This window comes from Montipora capricornis, chromosome 11, assembly GCF_036669925.1.
Source record: "Montipora capricornis isolate CH-2021 chromosome 11, ASM3666992v2, whole genome shotgun sequence".
In the NCBI taxonomy this organism is placed as follows: domain Eukaryota; kingdom Metazoa; phylum Cnidaria; class Anthozoa; order Scleractinia; family Acroporidae; genus Montipora; species Montipora capricornis.
Window position 1 is genome coordinate 39995664 of NC_090893.1, and position 17500 is coordinate 40013163.

General features: G+C 37.8%; 4 protein-coding genes and 1 long non-coding RNA gene across 5 annotated transcripts in view; 1 reads left to right on the forward strand and 4 right to left on the reverse strand.

The window, feature by feature from the left end:
* LOC138024753 (uncharacterized) overlaps window positions 1-5415 on the reverse strand; it is a 79820-nt gene extending 74405 nt beyond the window's left edge. The window contains exon 1 of the mRNA XM_068871949.1: window positions 5178-5415. Within this exon, the coding sequence (XP_068728050.1) occupies window positions 5178-5415 (238 nt within the window). The remainder of the gene's footprint in view (window positions 1-5177) is intronic.
* Window positions 1-17500, reverse strand: part of LOC138024287 (lactadherin-like) — a 296558-nt gene that overhangs the window by 208595 nt on the left and 70463 nt on the right. The gene's annotated exons all lie outside the window — the stretch shown is intronic.
* LOC138024267 (single-stranded DNA-binding protein 3-like) overlaps window positions 1-17500 on the reverse strand; it is a 699715-nt gene that overhangs the window by 197881 nt on the left and 484334 nt on the right. The window lies entirely within an intron of this gene.
* LOC138024755 (uncharacterized) overlaps window positions 8137-17500 on the reverse strand; it is a 77790-nt gene continuing 68426 nt past the window's right edge. The window contains exons 6-7 of the mRNA XM_068871951.1: window positions 10237-10361; window positions 8137-8526 (exon numbers count right to left, since the gene is read on the reverse strand). Of these exons, the coding sequence (XP_068728052.1) occupies window positions 8137-8526; window positions 10237-10361 (515 nt within the window). The remainder of the gene's footprint in view (window positions 8527-10236; window positions 10362-17500) is intronic.
* The window catches only part of LOC138024291 (uncharacterized), a 14494-nt gene continuing 10676 nt past the window's right edge, over window positions 13683-17500 (forward strand). Inside the window, exon 1 of the long non-coding RNA XR_011126959.1 lies at window positions 13683-13915. This is a non-coding gene — a long non-coding RNA (uncharacterized lncRNA). The remainder of the gene's footprint in view (window positions 13916-17500) is intronic.

Here is a 17500-nt window from a genome sequence, read left to right on the forward strand (position 1 = left end):
GCTCTTCACATGATCCCTGTTAACCGAGATGGATAGGTTACCAAGATGAAATTGGTTTCTGTTCATATGGCGACTTTAAGCCCGCTTTCCGAGATGAAAAATTTGGGACGCGACCATTCAGGTGTGAAATGTAACGAACAAGCCGCGAAGCGTGGCGAGAATTTCTCGATTTTCTTTGTTTAAGCAGTTAATTGAGGGGACTGGTTATGAAACCCGACACATTTCTTTGTTGTGGGTTTTTGTTCCCTTTTTTGGCCTTGACTGTGCACAAAACACAATAGTTGTTTACTCCGCACGGAGGAACTAACCAATAGAAACGTGTTGGTTACATAATTCATGCATAGTGTATGAGCCTAAAACAAAAGATTGTGCACGGCCGTGGACCTTGGCATCTTTGTTTGCTCCTTTCATGTTTACCGAGCTTCCAAACCAGTCCCCTCTAATAACTATGGTTTAAGCAACCTCAGATTGATTTTGACTTTACGTTAACTATCAAATGAAACTAATCTAAGCTTCATTATCGAAGAAAAGAGAAGTGAAAACACGGTAATTTCCGTTTTATGACGAAAATGTATTGTATTATTTTCCTCCCGGTAACCGGGATGAACTGCTCATATGGCAAAATTTTCAGCCCGCCTTCTCATACGAACACATCGAAGCTTTTACAAAGGATTTAGAGGCTAAGCAACATCTCGGAAACCAAGACAGCCGGGCTCATATGAACAGGCCCTAAACAATAATCATCGCAATACCCAAGACACCTTGTATCAAACTCTGGGACACTATTTGATTAATTCCCGCTCATTTAATGCTCTCCATATCTCTGGCACAAAGGTGCATTTTTAAAGGCGACTTTACGACTTTCAGGTATTAGAAAAAGTTGGTATTAGGAATTCCGGGAATTTCAAGTACATTCTCAGTAAATTATACTCTTGTAAAATTTGTATCATTAAAGTGCTACTGAGATGGAATTATACCTTTTTCTTGTTTTTTGCTTTTCGTGACCTTTGAAGGCCAATTATTACGCCTGCCAAATTTGAGTTGGAAATTACAAATGGAAGTGCGCTTTTTCGATGCATGCTTTTCGTGAACGAGCGTTCGCCATTACTTGTCCCAGTAAGATCCATCGTCGTCATCATATCATCAAAACCAAAGTGCTCTGAGGCGAAGTGAAATCTCCACACGTGGAAATTATCCCGTTGTGCACGCTCATCCTTTGTAAAAAAAAATTGGCAAATATGCCATCTTGTCGCTGTGCACTGACAGGACTGCAGCAACAAGTCAAATCCACGAATTGGAATCTCTTTGCAAACGCCAAAGAGCAATTATGATCTGCCCAAGTGGAAAGCCTTTGTTCGCACTCACAGCTCCAACTTCAACACAATGGGGCTTTTCAAGATCTGCTCACTTCATCAGGGTAATAATATTTTTGTTACCTTTTTGGGATAGTTGAGGTTAAGACTACGGAACTTTTAGAGTTAAATAAATACAAGTACAAGTACGCGAAATATCAACCTCGTTCTCAGGGTCTCCATTGTCGTTGAGAAGACAAAGACAAAGAGACCCTGGGAACGAGGTTGTGCGAAATATATGTTTTTAAGATAAGTAACGCAAGGGTTGACAGGCAACACTGATTCCCTTCCTGTGTGAAAACATGACTGTATAGAACGTTTTATAGTTTTGCTCTAACGAGCAGATCCTTCGAGGATTTTCCCTTTTTTGTAGGAAATAATAGGTGCTTACAAGTAAAGTTTTTGAAAGCAATTAAAGTAAAAACCAACGGTAACAGCGCGCGACGTTTTGACCGAACTTCTGTCATTATCAAGGCAAAAGTGAAGATAAAAATTTTTGCGTAAGTTTAAATATAAAACAAAGACGTAAAAGTATGAAAATGTAAAAAAGGGTGTTGAAAAACACGCAAGAATAACGAATTTTTTTAATTTTCTTAAAATAATCTCGCTATTCGTCTAAGCATTTCTGCGAGAAAAATTTTGTCCTAGCTTTTTTGTTCACTTTTACTAGCTTGCCAAAGTTTTCAAATATTCTCGGCCACGACCGAGCACTTGGAAGAATTGGCCCTAGTTGTAGTGTGACGTCATCGAAGGACATCAACCGTTCGCGTGATGTAGAGAAAGCACAGAATCGTAGGGCACGAGAATCATCGATTTGAGAAGAAACTTTTGGTTATTTCTGACCGCTATGTGGCGTACGGCTGTAACAATAAAGCAGACCCCGAAAATGGAATTGGCCTGCGTAAGGTTCCGTTTTTTGGAGACGATCGAAAGGAATGCCTTAAAAGACGGAAGAAATGGATCGACTTTGTACTTTGCAGACGAGCCCATTGGAAACCAACGAAGCATTCTAAGATCTGCTCTCTACATTTTAGAAGAGAGGATTTCTTTCTCTCGAAGGTTTATGGCAGACGATCTTGGGCCGTGTGCCTTTGAACCAATTCAGAAAAACAACCCTGAATTCGAGCAGATCGACCGTTCGTCTTCGATGTCAGAAAGAACAAGGAGAATGGTGAACTCCTATAATACAACTACTGAGAATCAGGCAAACATACTGCTTCTAATGTACAACGAATAAGATTGTAATACTCTCATGCAGTCTAGCTTGCTGACGAAAGAAACACGGCGGTTTGTTTATATAATTTACCGTAGACAGTACTCCCGCAAAATGATTTTCGGAAACACATCAAGACTCCACTTGAACTGCACCGTCTAGTCCAGGGGTTTTAATAGCTTTTGCAGTAGATAACCGGGCTAATCAATGTAAGTGGCGGTCACTCTTATCTTTTACAAGGGTTTGAATGAAAATCGAGGCAGAGGAGCCAACGGTGAGAGACAACTTTCTGACAAAGAGACGCCGGTATACCGCCGGTGACCGGATTTTAATGAAACCTCTGCTAGTCTGACCTGAAGTTCTTGCTCTAACCGTTTATTTTCCTCGTTTTCTGCTTCATATTTCTTTAGGCATTCCTCGTCAGCCAAAGGCTCATGTCGTCTGAGCTTTCACAACGTGAAGCATACAAGGCGCGTTCGTCTTCGTCATCTTCGTTTTCCACTTCAATGTCGAAATCATACTCAACTTGCCACTGAAACTTCTGATCCGTTAATACTCTCTGAATCTGGGTCGCTAGATTCCATATCTCGTGTTTTTTTCGAGTTTGAGTGCTTTTAAGCACACTACGTATACGCCGTTAAAATAACGTAAGAAACCTGTGCAAAAAGAGCTTCTCGGTGATATGCTTCGTAAGACGCGGCAAAGCGACTCCTTCGATTAAGTCACGGGAAGGCTCGTCCCAGCTCCAAAATCGGTCATGGGGCAGAGGTGGTTCAACTTTAAAGTGCTACTATGACGAAATTTGCATCTTCCCTATCTAAGCCATTTTGGCACATAAACATGTAGTCTGTACGAGAAGAAGAATGCTGTTTACCATTTTCAAATATCTCTTTTTGTTCTGGATATATTCAAGTTTTTTTAATATGCAAATTAGCCAAGTGAAGACGTCATAAACCCAACCAAATTTTGATCAAGTATGATGGAGAAAGATATCTCAGCCAATTTGTATCAGAAATACTTGGTTCTTTGCAGTAAGATTCTAGTAGATGTGTTCCACAATATGAGCATACCATTTTTGTTACCATGGCAACATAGTGGGCTCCAGACCTCCCTTATATTAAAGGCTTTGCAGACCACCTTTGGCGTTCTGTTTTGATATTTGCAAATGGTAGCTCATTTGCATAATCCTGCCAGCATATAAAGATGTTAGGTCGAGTTTGTGGCCTTGGTAAATGTTATTGTAGCCTGATATCACCAAAATATCGAAATCAGGTTGGAGGGGATTAGAAAAGAGTGAGTTGCCATGGGAACCAATTTCTTTACAGTCGTAGGTGTGTTGCCTTCAGAACTATTAGCTCACCAAGTTTCAATGGTCTCTGTTGCAAATTGACCGAGGCAGCTCTATTTATATTCTTGATGTTTTACTGGGTTGGGTGAATGACGTCATCAGCCTTCTCATTTGCATATTTTACACATTTTTCAAACTTCAATATCTCCGGAACCAATGCAGATATTTCCAAGCGGTAAACAGCGTTTTTAATGTTTCATGGTACTCTATGTGATAAACCAAAAAATTGAAGGGATAAATTTTTTGTGATCATAGCAGCACTTTAAACAACTGTAGAAGGGCGAGGATTTTATCGATCAAATACATTTTTTTCGCCAAAAGTGTCATGGAGATTAGGAGGTTTTGTTTGGCAAAAAAAATTGCGGTTAGTTGCACTTCTGATTAAAAAACTTTCGCAAGAATTGAGTCTGACTGAACATTGAGACTCCGGTTAATAAAAAAAAAAACATTTCACAAATGAGACATTCAAATTAGATAAAATTCTTTGGTAAGATCATTGGGCACATAAGAATGTTTCACACGGAAATGTTTTCCAATAGAGGAAGACCCATTCTTGTGCTCGTCTACGCGTTAATGCAAATGCCTCCGCGTGTAACCAACACAACCTGCATCACACAGGTCACAGTTGAATTGATAAACAAGGGATTGTTGGTTGACAATAGACGGCTTGCCTTCGCGCGGTTTCAGATGTTGTTTGATCTTGTGGTTGACAAACGTGGGTTGGACGGTTTCTTGAATTTTCTGGCTCAGATTCAGCCGATATTGTAAGTGTCGACTCGGAGGAAAAGAAAACACTTGAGAGAACACACTACTTTATTGGATCCAAAGTGGAAGAGGGACTTGTGACCACGCATGACTACCTAATTTACACGAATAGAGAACAATGCATGTTTCATCACAAACATTCCTACATAAGGTTCACACATGCTCTACATCCCCCTTTGTAAAAAAAATCAACAGACTGTAATAAAACAAAAGAAACAGAACGAAATAAATAAATAAGCACACACTGAAAGAAAATGAACGAAACTAATTACACTAAAAATAATTCGTAGTTCATCAATCCTAATAGTTAATATCTAATCCAGTCCAAGAATAGCACTTAAATGGATTTCTCCAATCACGTAACTAAATCTTGATATCTGGTATTTGGTCTTGAGATCCGTCCAGACCTAGTGACAACAAGTGGTCTTTGAGCATTGGGACGCGTGGGGCAACTGGAACTAGAAACATTTGCCGTAGACGTTTTTGATGGAGATCTCACTGGAGTCTCTGGTCTGACAAGGGGTCCTTACAGGAGAATGTCGAGGGACTGGAGACTTGGCAGGTGTTGCGGGTGGAGACTCAACAGAGGATGAAGGAGAAGCGCTCTGGTTGGCTGCTGGAGGAAAAGCGAGAACATTCTGATTGGTTGCGGCAGGAGGAGCAGGAGCACGTTCTGGAACAGCCTGAAGATGTCTGCGGTTTCTGCGGTACTCTCTCTCTCTCTCTCTCTCCAACATTCACAATATAGGACCGCGGGTCTGTAGTGGGTTCAAGGAAACGTTACGTTTATACAATCGGAAGCCGTGTCGCACTTATAATATAAACAGAATTAACTGACGATAGTGTAGTGTAACGTGAAGTGCTAGATTTCTATCCCATATGAACCATGTGAGTGTTAGCCTTACTGATGGAACTGGGCCCACACAAGGACAGAAAAAAACTCTGACCAGGTGGGAATTGAACCCACGATCTTCGGGTTAGATCTCCGCTGCCCAACCGACTGAGCTACAAGGTCAGAAGGGAGCAGGCCGTGGGAACTGAAGATGTTAAAGTCACGGCAATTAACATGTACAAGTACAAGAAAAGGTCACATTTATACAAACGTTGGCCGTGCAGTACCTATATTTTAAACATAACTAATTGAAGAGTTTGTAGTGTAACGTGAAGTGCTAGACATCTTCAGTTCCCGCGGCCTGCTCCCGTCTGACCTTGTAGCTCAGTCGGTAGAGCTGCGGAGATCTAACCCGAAGTCAGAGTTTTTCTCTGTCCTTGTGTGGGCCCAGTTCCATCAGTAGGGCTAACGCTCATACATATATACATACATACATACATATAGTTTATTTGATAACACAGGTTAAAGAATACGCAAGACTGAAGTCCTGATGTGGACCTGCCTATCTACTATTTAAAAACTTAAGTATATACATGTGAATAAATAGAAAATCAACAGAAATTAAATAATAAATAATAATAATACAAATATAAATATATAGGACTATGAACTAGATAAAATAATTATTAAAATTTAAAAAAATTAGGTATAATTAGATCAAGATAAGATTAATAAAAAAATTCCTCATTCCTATTTCTTATCATGGAAGATTCCTTATTATAACTTATAGAATTAATTAAAAGTCCTTACTATGTCTAAGTCTTTTTAAAAACATTCTAGGCTAGAAGACTTTTTGATCGATTCAGGAAGTGAATTCCATCCAATGGCAGCTCTATGCCTAAAAGTCAGCCTGCCAATTTCTGATTTAGGACTTGGAAATTCGATATTTATGGATTTCCTCAGGCAGTGAGATGATTGTTTTAACATTACTAGATCATTTAACATTGGTATTACATCTATAGTAGGATTTATAAGCTTCTACTAACAGTCTCTTAGTATAAAAAAAAATGATAAATTGTTCCAGCCTTTCAATTTATTTAATTGATCAGCATTCGAATTCCTTGAAAGTTTGAAAATAAGTTTAGAAGCTCGTATATGAGCACGCTCAAGATCATCCATTAGTGCAGGTGAGCAGGAACCCCATACTAGTATTCCGTATAAGACCCTTGTAAGTACAGTCCTAAAATAAATGGTCTGTAGAATGGATGATGGCAAGAATTTAATTCTTCTGAGGACTGCTATTTTCTTATTAAAAGACTTTAACAGGCTTTTAGTGTGTTCTTGCCAAGAAAGATTACTGTCTATAGTTACTCCTAGATATTTACATGATGATTCAAATTCAATAAATTTTTCCCCATACTTCAAAGGCAGCAGTGGGCCAATGAATCTTTGTTTCGATAATAATAAGGCTTCTGACTTAGTTTCATGAGCAATCAATCTATTAGCACCACACCAACTAAGAACTTGATCAAATATATCTTGCATGACCTTAAATATAATGTCAATATTATCACTTACTGTAAATATGGTAGTATTATCAGCAAACATATAAGGTCCTCCTGAGGTCATAGATTCAGGAAAGTCATTTACATAGGGAGAGAACAGTTTAGGTCCTAAAATTGACCCATGTGGTACTCCAAAACTTGATAAAGCTAGTGTCTGATTTCACTTCATTAACTTGAACAAATTGGTTGTGATTTGACAGGTAGCTTCTCATCCAAGATAGTAAATTTCCTGATATAACAACAGCTTTCAACTTTTGTAATAAGATGGTATGGTTCACCGAGTCAAAGGCCTTCCTGAAGTCAATAAACAGAACACCAACTTTGAGATTTTTATCTAGGGCCCACTTCCAAGTGTCAGTAAGTATGGTTCATATGGGATAGAAATCTAGCACTTCACGTTAGGCTACACTCACTTCAGTTAATTCTGTTTAAAATATAGGTGCTTCACGGCCGTTTGTATAAACGTAACCTTTCCTTGTACTTGTACGTGTTAATTGCCGTGACTTTAACATCTTCAGTTCCCACGGCCTCCTCCCGTCTGACCTTGTAGCTCAGTCGGTAGAGCAGCGGTGATTTCACCCGAAGGTCGTGGGTTCAATTCCCACCCTGGTCAGAGTTTTTCTCTGTCCTTGAGTTGGCCCAGTTCCATCAGTAAGGCTAATGCTCACATGGTTCATATGGGATAGAAATCTAGCACTTCACGTTACACTACACTCTCTTCAGTTAATTTTGTTTATCGTACAATCAATTTCCAGCATCATGGAGGGCCAGTACACCATATCCTTTGCTCTTCTCTTGGTAGCATTTGTCCCTGGATGCCCTTTGTGGAGAAGATGGATGTATTCTTTGCGCAAGAAATTTGGAACCACAACTTTGAGGTCTTCCAGAATCACTCCATTGTCAAAAATCAGCTCATCTCTTATAGGGAAGTAGACTTTAACATCTGAGCTTAAACTCTTGAGCTTTGACGGCCAGGCATTTGCAATGAAATGAGCCACTTTTTGCATAATGGGATCTGCAAGAGTGTGACTCTAGAGCTCGGCCATGCGCAAGGGAGAGATCTACGAGAAAGATAACACTTCAAGCTGATCGTCATCCTCTACACCAGGTTCTTCAGAATTGCAGGCTCTTGACAATGCATCGGCTACATGAAGCTCCGTTTCTCGTCTGTAAATGAACTTCAAATTGTACCTCTGAAGCTGTAATAGCATACGTTGCAGACGGGCAAGTGCAGTATGAAGAGATTTGTTGAGAATTGCCGTAATAGGCTTGTGGTCTGTTTCAATGATGGCTTCTCGACCATAAATGAAATCGTGAAATTTCTGGCATGTAAATGTCGCTGCGAGCATTTCTTTCTCGACCTGCAGGTATCGAGATTCGTCTTCTGTGAGCGCGTGCAAGGCATAGGCCACAGGGTCCCCATACTGAAGGTATACAGCACCTAGGCCATTCTTAGAGGCATCGACAGACAGCGTAACAGGCTTTTAGGGGTTGAAGATCTTAAGGACTGGTGCTTAAGAGATGTCAGATATCAGAGTTACACAAGCTTGTTGCTGAGGTTCCTCCTAAGTCCAATGTATATGTCCTTCCGAAGCAATTGGCGTAGTGGCGGAGTCTTCTCACTAAGATTGCTGATGAACTTGTCAAGATAGTTGATCATTAAGAATAAAACGTAAACAGCGGTTACGAACATTTTCTTGAGCTACATAACTTTTATAAACTTAACGTTTCGTATGTTACAACATACATGATCAGAAGTGATTACCATTCAGTTACAGATAAATATAAATTCAAAAATACAGCTGTACAGACTGGGAACTAACGAAATTGATTCACATAAAACGACAAAAAATATGCTAATAATAGAGATAAAGTTTCTCGCTGCCAACGTTTTCATTTAAGGCTGGCCTTAGATCACTGATAAACAAAGACTCTTTAATTATACAATGCATATCTGCTCGACCAGTTGCTAATATTTCAAAATGATCCCACTTAATGGTTTGTTAAGAAAACATGATCAGCAATTGCAGATTCGTGACAATTTGTAGCATATCAATTTTAAATGTAACCTGTGTGATTATGTGTTATGTTGGTTACACGCGGCGGCATTTGCATCAACGCGGAACCGAGCACAAGAATGCGTCTTCCTCTATTGGAAAACAATTCTGGGTGAAACGTTCTTATGTGCCCAATGATCTTACCAAGAATTTTACCATGTTAAAAAAGTGCAAGAACAAGTTTGACTGCCTCATTTATTTTATTTTTATTTTTTAATGAACTGAGACCAAGTCTCCATGTACAATCAAACTCAATTTGTGCGAAAGTTTTTTTACATTTTGAATTATGTTATTCTTGCATGTTTTTTAACAACTCTTTTTTACATTTTCAAACTTAACATACTTTCACTTCTTTGTTTTATACTTATACTTTTTCAAAAAAAATTATCTTCACTTTTGGCTTGATAATGACCGAAGTTCGGTCGAAACGTCGCTCGCTTTTACCGTTAGTTTTTACTTCAAAATAATAGGTGGCTCTTTAAAGATTTGGCCAAGTAGGGTTGACATTTTCTGAGTAAAACTTTTTTTCAGGTTTGACACTGATGTCTGGTATTGTTTTACAAAAACTTTTGTTTTCCTTTTGGTATTTCCTTTAAGCCCTCTTTGTCAATTTGATTTCTGATAGTAGTTTTTCTACCAAATTGTGTGGGTAACCTCTATCCCGCAAATGTATTTTAAATTTTCAAATGTTTTCCTTGAAAGTGTCTTTTGAGGATTCATAGGGCTTCACCTTTTAATGCTTGGTGGGTGACAAGATGTGAAATCGGTATATTGGAAGGTCTCCGTTGGTTTAACATGTGTTTTTTGATCCTTGCATCTCGTTCCTTGGTATACTATTGTGTCTAGGAACACAGTTTCAGTGGCAGATATTTCTGCCGTGAATTTAATTGCAGGGTGATGTAAATTTGCTTGTTCGATGGAAGTCGCTATGGATAAGTCCGGTTTACTTATGTCCCAAGGGGAAAAGACATAGTCAATGTAGCGTTTTCAAAATATAGGTTTTGAGTGGGCTTTTTTTAAAATTTCTGTTTCAATTTTAGCCATTCATTAATAATTGGCAAAAAAAAAAAAAAAAAACCCGCTGTCTTGGTTCTCATGGTTTGCCTTGTAGGCGGCAGCTTCTTCTTGAGTTGCGAGTGGCTCTAAATCTTCGTCATGGGGTACGAAACTGGCCTCACTTTCCTCGAAAATCGCACTACTCCTGTCTGAACTCAACTCCGAACCGTCCTCTGACGAAAAAGACGAGGAACTTGAAGAAAAAAAACATTTCTTCTTCCTCTATTTACTAAAAACCATGCAGAAAGACTTCGCTGGATGATGAGATGAAGTCAAGGAGGGAACGCCGCTTGACAAAATTTGGACAAAATTTCTACACTTTCGGGCAGCCTTTACAGATGTAAATCATCGTCAGGTTAGCTGTGGACACCCTTTTTGTTAACTTTAGGGTCTAGTCTTTAACTAAGGGTGAGAAAATCGAGTAAAAAAACCCCACTGATTTTCGTTGCAGAAGCACTTTAATTAAATCGTAAAGGCTGAAGAAATTTATCTTTTATAGACCGAATGCATAAATGGCGGCCGAAAAAACATTCTTTTGTTTAGGTGCTAATTAGCCTCACTAGCCTCGTTTGCATGGACAAAATACAAAAGAAAGGTTTCTTGAGAGCGAGGCTAGTGAGTCTCATAAGCACATAAACAAAAGAATACATATTTGGCCGCCATTTATGCATTCGGTCAATTAAAGGCTGTGTAAAAGTGATACAAACTTCTCCTGACGAAGAATTTTTCTTTCAATGGCCTGCACCACAGTTGTGTAAATCACTCATATACGGCTGCAAAGCATTTGCATAAATTTTGCATATTGGAAATAGAGAGTTTCTATTAAAAATGACGGATTTAACGATGAAATGATATATCCACAAGGTCGCAATAGTAGCAAGTATGATAAATACTGTAGGAAACAAACAACTTTTTTAAAAGACATGTTTCGGCATGCTCATGCCATCATCAGTTTAATGAGTTCTTAAGTGTGAACAGTTATAAAGTCTACGGGTAGATAAAAAAATTATTACAACATGACGTAATACAAAAGCGGGTACTATTTACAGCATGACACCAAACATCAAGGTGTAAACTAAAACATGAGAAAAGTGTTGTAATGCTGCAATTGTTTGTTAAGTTCCAGTTTGATTTTATTTTTTAAAAACCTTCTTTGAGTTTTAAATCAATTGAGTTACTGGCAGAATCCAGAATACTAAAGCACCAAGGGGAGTATTTGCTCTTACATAAAGGATATGTGTGTCACGCTGTAAATAGTACCCGCTTTTGTATTACGTCATGTTGTAATAATTTTTTTATCTACCCGTAGACTTTATAGCTGTTTACACTTAGGAACTCATTACACTGATGATTGCATTAGCATGCCGAAACATGTCTTTTAAAAATGGTGTCTGTTTCCTACAGAAATAATATATGAAATGGATCATACATGAACTGCGGATATGAAATCAAGTGAAGCTATGATCTTCGCAGTTATGAACGCAATTTTTGCAATTGCGTAGAGAAGCTCAGTTTGTTAGAGCGTCGCACGCACACCGGTATTGCGAGGTCACGGGTTCAACCCCCGTTGAAGTGCTGAATTTTCCAGGCTTCTTTACGCAATTGCAAAAATTGCGTTCATAACTGCGAAGATCATAGCTTTACTTAATGACGGATTTGATGCAAATGAGGTGGGAACCTCATTAACGTTTGCCATTTTGTTTTGGAGGGAAGCAGTCCACAAAAAATTTTTTGTGACCACTTTTAAGACGGAGCTTAGTAACCGTCTGCTTTTGTCACGGACGTGACCTGGGCCCTAGTGATATTAGTAACTGACAAAAAATGGCGGCGGGTTCGCTATTTACTGGGTTGCCTATTGCAAACCCAGTCGAGGTCTGCGTTTAGTTTGTTTGTTTTCTTTTTTATTTGTTTTTGTTTTTGTTTTGTTTTGTTTTTGTCGTGTCGGTAAAAGTCTTGCCTGTCACTCCCATGGTAAGTGGTGTCTTTGTGCATAGAGCCTTCTACGCGTATTTTCTTAGGATCGAGAGGGTAGTGGAACTGCGTAGATTTCTCCGGTGGACACAGTAGAATCAAACTCAGCCTGCAATGGCGTCGAAAGTCATGTAACGCTAATGGCGTTTTAGTGGATCCTTAAACAAAAGATACTCTTATGGAGCTCAATAATGGAAAGTCAGTTGGATAGACTAGGCAGGAATCTCAAAAGCGACGAGTAATGGACTTCGACAACAATCTATCGCCCGTCGAGACGAAATCAAAGTGAGCTGTATATACCTGAAGTACATGGTAATTTGACACAATTGAGTTTCTTGTCTTCGTGCACGCAATGAAATAGGAAGAGGTTTTCACCTCTAAGAGGAAATATGTTTGTTTCAATAAATTTTTCGCTGGAAAAGGATTCTGTGGTATTTTCTGCCTTTGTGAATTATACTATCATGTTGTGTATTGAATTTTCGAGCTTAAGGTTGAAATGTGATATGGGAGAAGTTTTTTAGTATTGCTCTGTAAGCTGGAAGGGTTCACAGGCCTGTTGGAAGCGTGCTTGAGTTTCAACAAAATGAGCCCCAAAATCAGTGAAGAATTGTGACGCAGTTGAATAATAAAGTAGCTGCTATTTCCAAAATGATGGAATTACCTCGTGATAAATAACGTCGTACGCGTCTTGGAGAGTAAATTTTGACTTTGCATAAACAAGAGTTGGGCGATTGTGATCTTTGTTTTGACTTCGCTCATTTCATTGTCAAACTTTATAACACTTGACAGAAAAAGAAACTTACAAAAACCCGGTATCTTGCCATCATTTGACACAGAACCTTCTCTGTTTGGCGAGTAAACATGCCGCGGTAACTTAATCATGGTGCCCGCTGAATTCCGGCCATGTCACTTTCGATTTTGCAATTTACTTGAACGTAGCAAAAATCTCCCAAAATGTTTGTCGCTGATCGTAACTTCTTATATTCTATATACACGGTTCAAAATTAATGTTGTTTTCATGTCGTAAATATTTTATTCTCGATCGACCGTCCCGGAAACTTCCTTCTGCTCTTTCTAAAAACTGTGTATCAATAGTTATTTGCTTTTTCATCAATATTTGTTTTGCATAAAGAAAGCTAAACATGCTGAGTTCGCATTTGTTAGCGTTAATAGTATTTTCGGTCAGATGCTTCTGTTTTTCGTGACGGGTTTATTGTTTTGGTCTCCCATCCTAACACTAACCCCGCTGAACCCCTAGGGATTAACTTCAGTGAAGTTTAGTATTAGAAAGCTGTCAGATGCTCAGAGGGCACACTTGTGGTAAAAAGAAGTTGTGAGGGAACTTGAAAATTATCAACATGTCAGCCCAGAAGCCGATGTTTCTCGCTTCTCTTTCATTTGTTATTTGTTATTTGTTATTTGTTATTTGTATTTCAATACCACACAACTCAGTGGCTTCTGATTTTCTGTAACACGTACCACAGGCAACCCAGAGTATGCTTCACGGAAGGATCTCGTTGTGTATTCTTCGGGGGAAAGCTCTGGGGGGAAAGTATATCTCTCTGCCGATTTGGATTCGCATTATTCTGGAGAATTGTGCTTTAAAAGTGCGCAACCTGGAATAAAGCAAGTGTTTCAAGGGCAATAGACATTGTTTTATGGCTACAAACGTAAAGAATGTGGCGGCGGGAAAGTTAAAGTGATCCCAAAATATGTTCACAACACAACAAGAGATCATTTTGGGACCACTTTGAAGGTGAGGAATTAATTTTTCTAATCAGTAATATGGAAAGAGACTAACGTCATTTATTAATGTTGTAAATTTGAACGTTTTCTTATGAGCAGAGTGTTTAATTTTCTAATTGAAGCAAGCGGTAGGCCCTCTTTAATTAAACTACATACAAATCTCCTTTGAAAGGTTCAGCATCTAATTTCTCCTAACAGTATCATGGGTTGATTAGACGTACAGTGCTGCGTTATGAAAATAAATAAAATCATTAGCTATGAAAAAATCTTTTGATAGCTTTCTTTCTTAGCTTAATTGTAAGTCAAGGATAATGTTTACTTCTTATTTTAGTACTTTCTATTTTAGTCGTTGTTATAATTTTCCCAATATTTGAAGCTTTAATATGAAGAGACTTATTGATCTCTGATACAAAAATTAATTTCCCACCTTTTATTCATCAATACAAAGTAAGTTAATTATTGTACAATGTAACTGAAAATGCTATGATAATAAATTATTAACTCTAGAATGCTTTGCATGAATTCTTTGTATAACCAACATTGTTATTAGTATTATAAAATGTCTATACTTGTTTAACATTTCCTTTCCTTGTACAAACCATAGATAATTACATAGTTCACTTACTCTCTAGATTAGCTTTTGCCAATTGTGGGATAGTGTACTTTTCTTTATTTATATTGATGAAGCTGGTAAATAAAATGATAAAACTGACATTTTCTGACAAGAAGTTTGGCAAATCAATCATTATTACATAGTATTTACCATAAACAAGAACTATTAAATTTTAATATTTAGTTTCAAGGTCTGGAATTCTTGTTAGGGTTTTTTTCGTGCATGATTTATTTGCTTCTTTTAATAAAATGCCTATGAAGTGAGAATTTGTTTGAATTTGCTCTGTTCTAGGATAAAAAAATGTTGTTTTTAAAAGAGCTCAAACTTTCACATATTTTTTCTTTTAAATTAAAAGTAACAAGAATTACTATTAAATGCATTGACTCCTAGGAGAGGGACTTAACATATTTTACTGTCAGACTGTCTAACACCAGACGATCTTACTTTTCAATGGGGGCGGTCCAGGGTGGTTCAGGTGACAGTGCGTTCAGATTAAATTAAATTTGTTATTGTCATTTATATTCCTAATGTTCATACATATTAGAATTAATTTGGGGCACCTGTAGACTCGATTAGTTTACCAACTATTTAGTTGTCCCAAACTCTACACACACAACAATAGTACCTCAAGTATATTTGTTCTTTCTTCTCCCTAAAACGTTTTCCCCTTTCATTGTTTCATAAAAATTGTATTCATTCGATTCTTTTCTATTCTACAATATGCATTATATGTATTACACGATTTTGTAATAACACTACTTTATAAATTATGCTAACTTTTGCATTGTATATACATGGCTTCTGGTAGGATGCGGAAAAAAATTAAAGATTATGCGGAAATGTTTGGCCATATTATGCGGAAACATGCGTTGATTATGCGGAAATTACACCGAATTATGCGGAAATTTAAACAAGTTATAAAACTAATAATTAGGCCCGTCCAATGTATTTACATGCTTTCGGTAAATCCGTAATCGAAATTGCAACCAATACAATCGCATTTGTGACTGAATTTTTGCCCTTTGTGATTAAAATACATGGAGGAGTCACCAATTTGCGACCGGCTTTCACCATTGAAATAAAAGGGTTAGCAGTTGGGATTTTGCCGCAACTTTTGGTAAAATAAATAAAGCGATAAAAAATTATTTTGTTTCTCGTCATGAATTTTGTTTCAATTTGGAGATAATGGAGCAAAATTGTAATACCTTTGGAGCGCGATCCATTCCCTTGATCATTGACCTAGGGTGCGTTCGATTGACCCTATTCCGGAATAAGAATACGTGGAGCGATGATTTAAAACGGTATGTCTGGCGCTTTTGAAGCAACGAGGATAATAAAGATATGATTAAAAGAGCATTCTAGAAGGTGTTTGATAATTTTAATGTGAATCTCCGTAAAAACGAAGAATTTCTAACTTCTATTCCACGTATTCCTATTCCGGAATACAGTCAATCGAACGCGCCCTTAGTTTCTTATCAGTCACGTCATTTGCAGAAGTGTAACTGTTTCTCGTCCAACGGAAAGCATTTTAGGAACAAAAACTAGTGTCCAGGCTCATTGGCGAAAAAATGCACGGAAACTGCTTACGATCTTTCTTACGAACTTTCATCTTGCGAACGAAATGGTGTGTTTTCAATGTTCAGGAAAATAAGCGTTTCAAAACAGTCAATTTCTTTGGCTTTTATGTTTTTGAGGATGTTAAGGAGCTGCTTTATCACTAATATCAGGTGTTTCTTCTGTATTTTGCGGAAAATATCGGAATTATGCGGAAGATGCGGATTTCAGTGAATTATGCGGATCCGCATCGCCGCATCCTGTCAGATGCCATGTATAGACATGATTTATTGTGCGTGAGTTAAAATTAATAGAAATTGACTTGACTTGACTGTCTAAAAATACATGTAAATCCAAGGGACTGGGTCAACTTTTATTGAATAACAAAAGCTTCTGACATTATTTTGTGTGCAGAGGTTTCCTTCACGCATTGTTTGCACCCAAAGCTACAGTACAATCTTTTGTTACATGATATTTTGGCCGCACACTTCAGATACTTCCATTTTTCCTGGAAAGTTTGCCCAACTTCCAGCACTCATTAAAGCTAAATTACAAAAATTTTTGTCCTAGACAACTCAAACTTTAGTATTCCGAATTTAAATCATATAACTTTCAAAAGGTGCAGAAACAAGTTTCGCCTCACAGACATTTTAAATTTAACTTAAGTACATGTATTGTTAATTCTATTATGTTTACAAAATACAATGTGCATGTGTTTTTCGATAATATTACTAACGAGTACTGTATGTCCAGCATTTGGAAGACTTGACTTTACATTTTGGGCCAGATTATGCAGGAACTTTTTGTTACAGGAAGTCTTCTGTAATTCCAGTTGTTGTTTTTCATTATTCTCTTGTCCACCCACTCTTGGTTTCAAAGATGGCTGTTTGTACTGATTATGATTTTATCTTTGACTTGTGTCTTGATATTGAAGTTGGTTGTACATGTACCTTAATTTTGGCCCTGCTGTTCTGTAGAATGGGCAGTGTAAACCTATTGCGATCTTTTCCAAAGTTCACAAAAGCTGACGCATAGGCTGCGGCTGATGCTTGTCCTCTTGATTTCGAAATGGTGTAACTGTAAATTTCCAAATATTTCTTATAGCATGCCCGAAAATTCTTATCAGTTGTTCTAAGCTTCAGTTTGATGTCATCGCTTACTTGTCAGTGAAGTCTTATTAATAATTATGATCTAAAATTCAAACTCATCATCAATCTTGGAGTCCTTTTCAGGTGAGTGGATGCTACATTGTGCCTCGTCTGGCGTTTTACAGAAAAATAATTGACATCTACAGGGGCACACTGGTCACCACTGGCCATTTCCATTTTAGCAGGAAGCTTTTGACAGAGATAAACAAATTTTTATAATTGAAGTTCTTTGTGATTTTCAATGGCAAGTTTGCAAGGCTGAATCTTTCTTCTGGTCTCT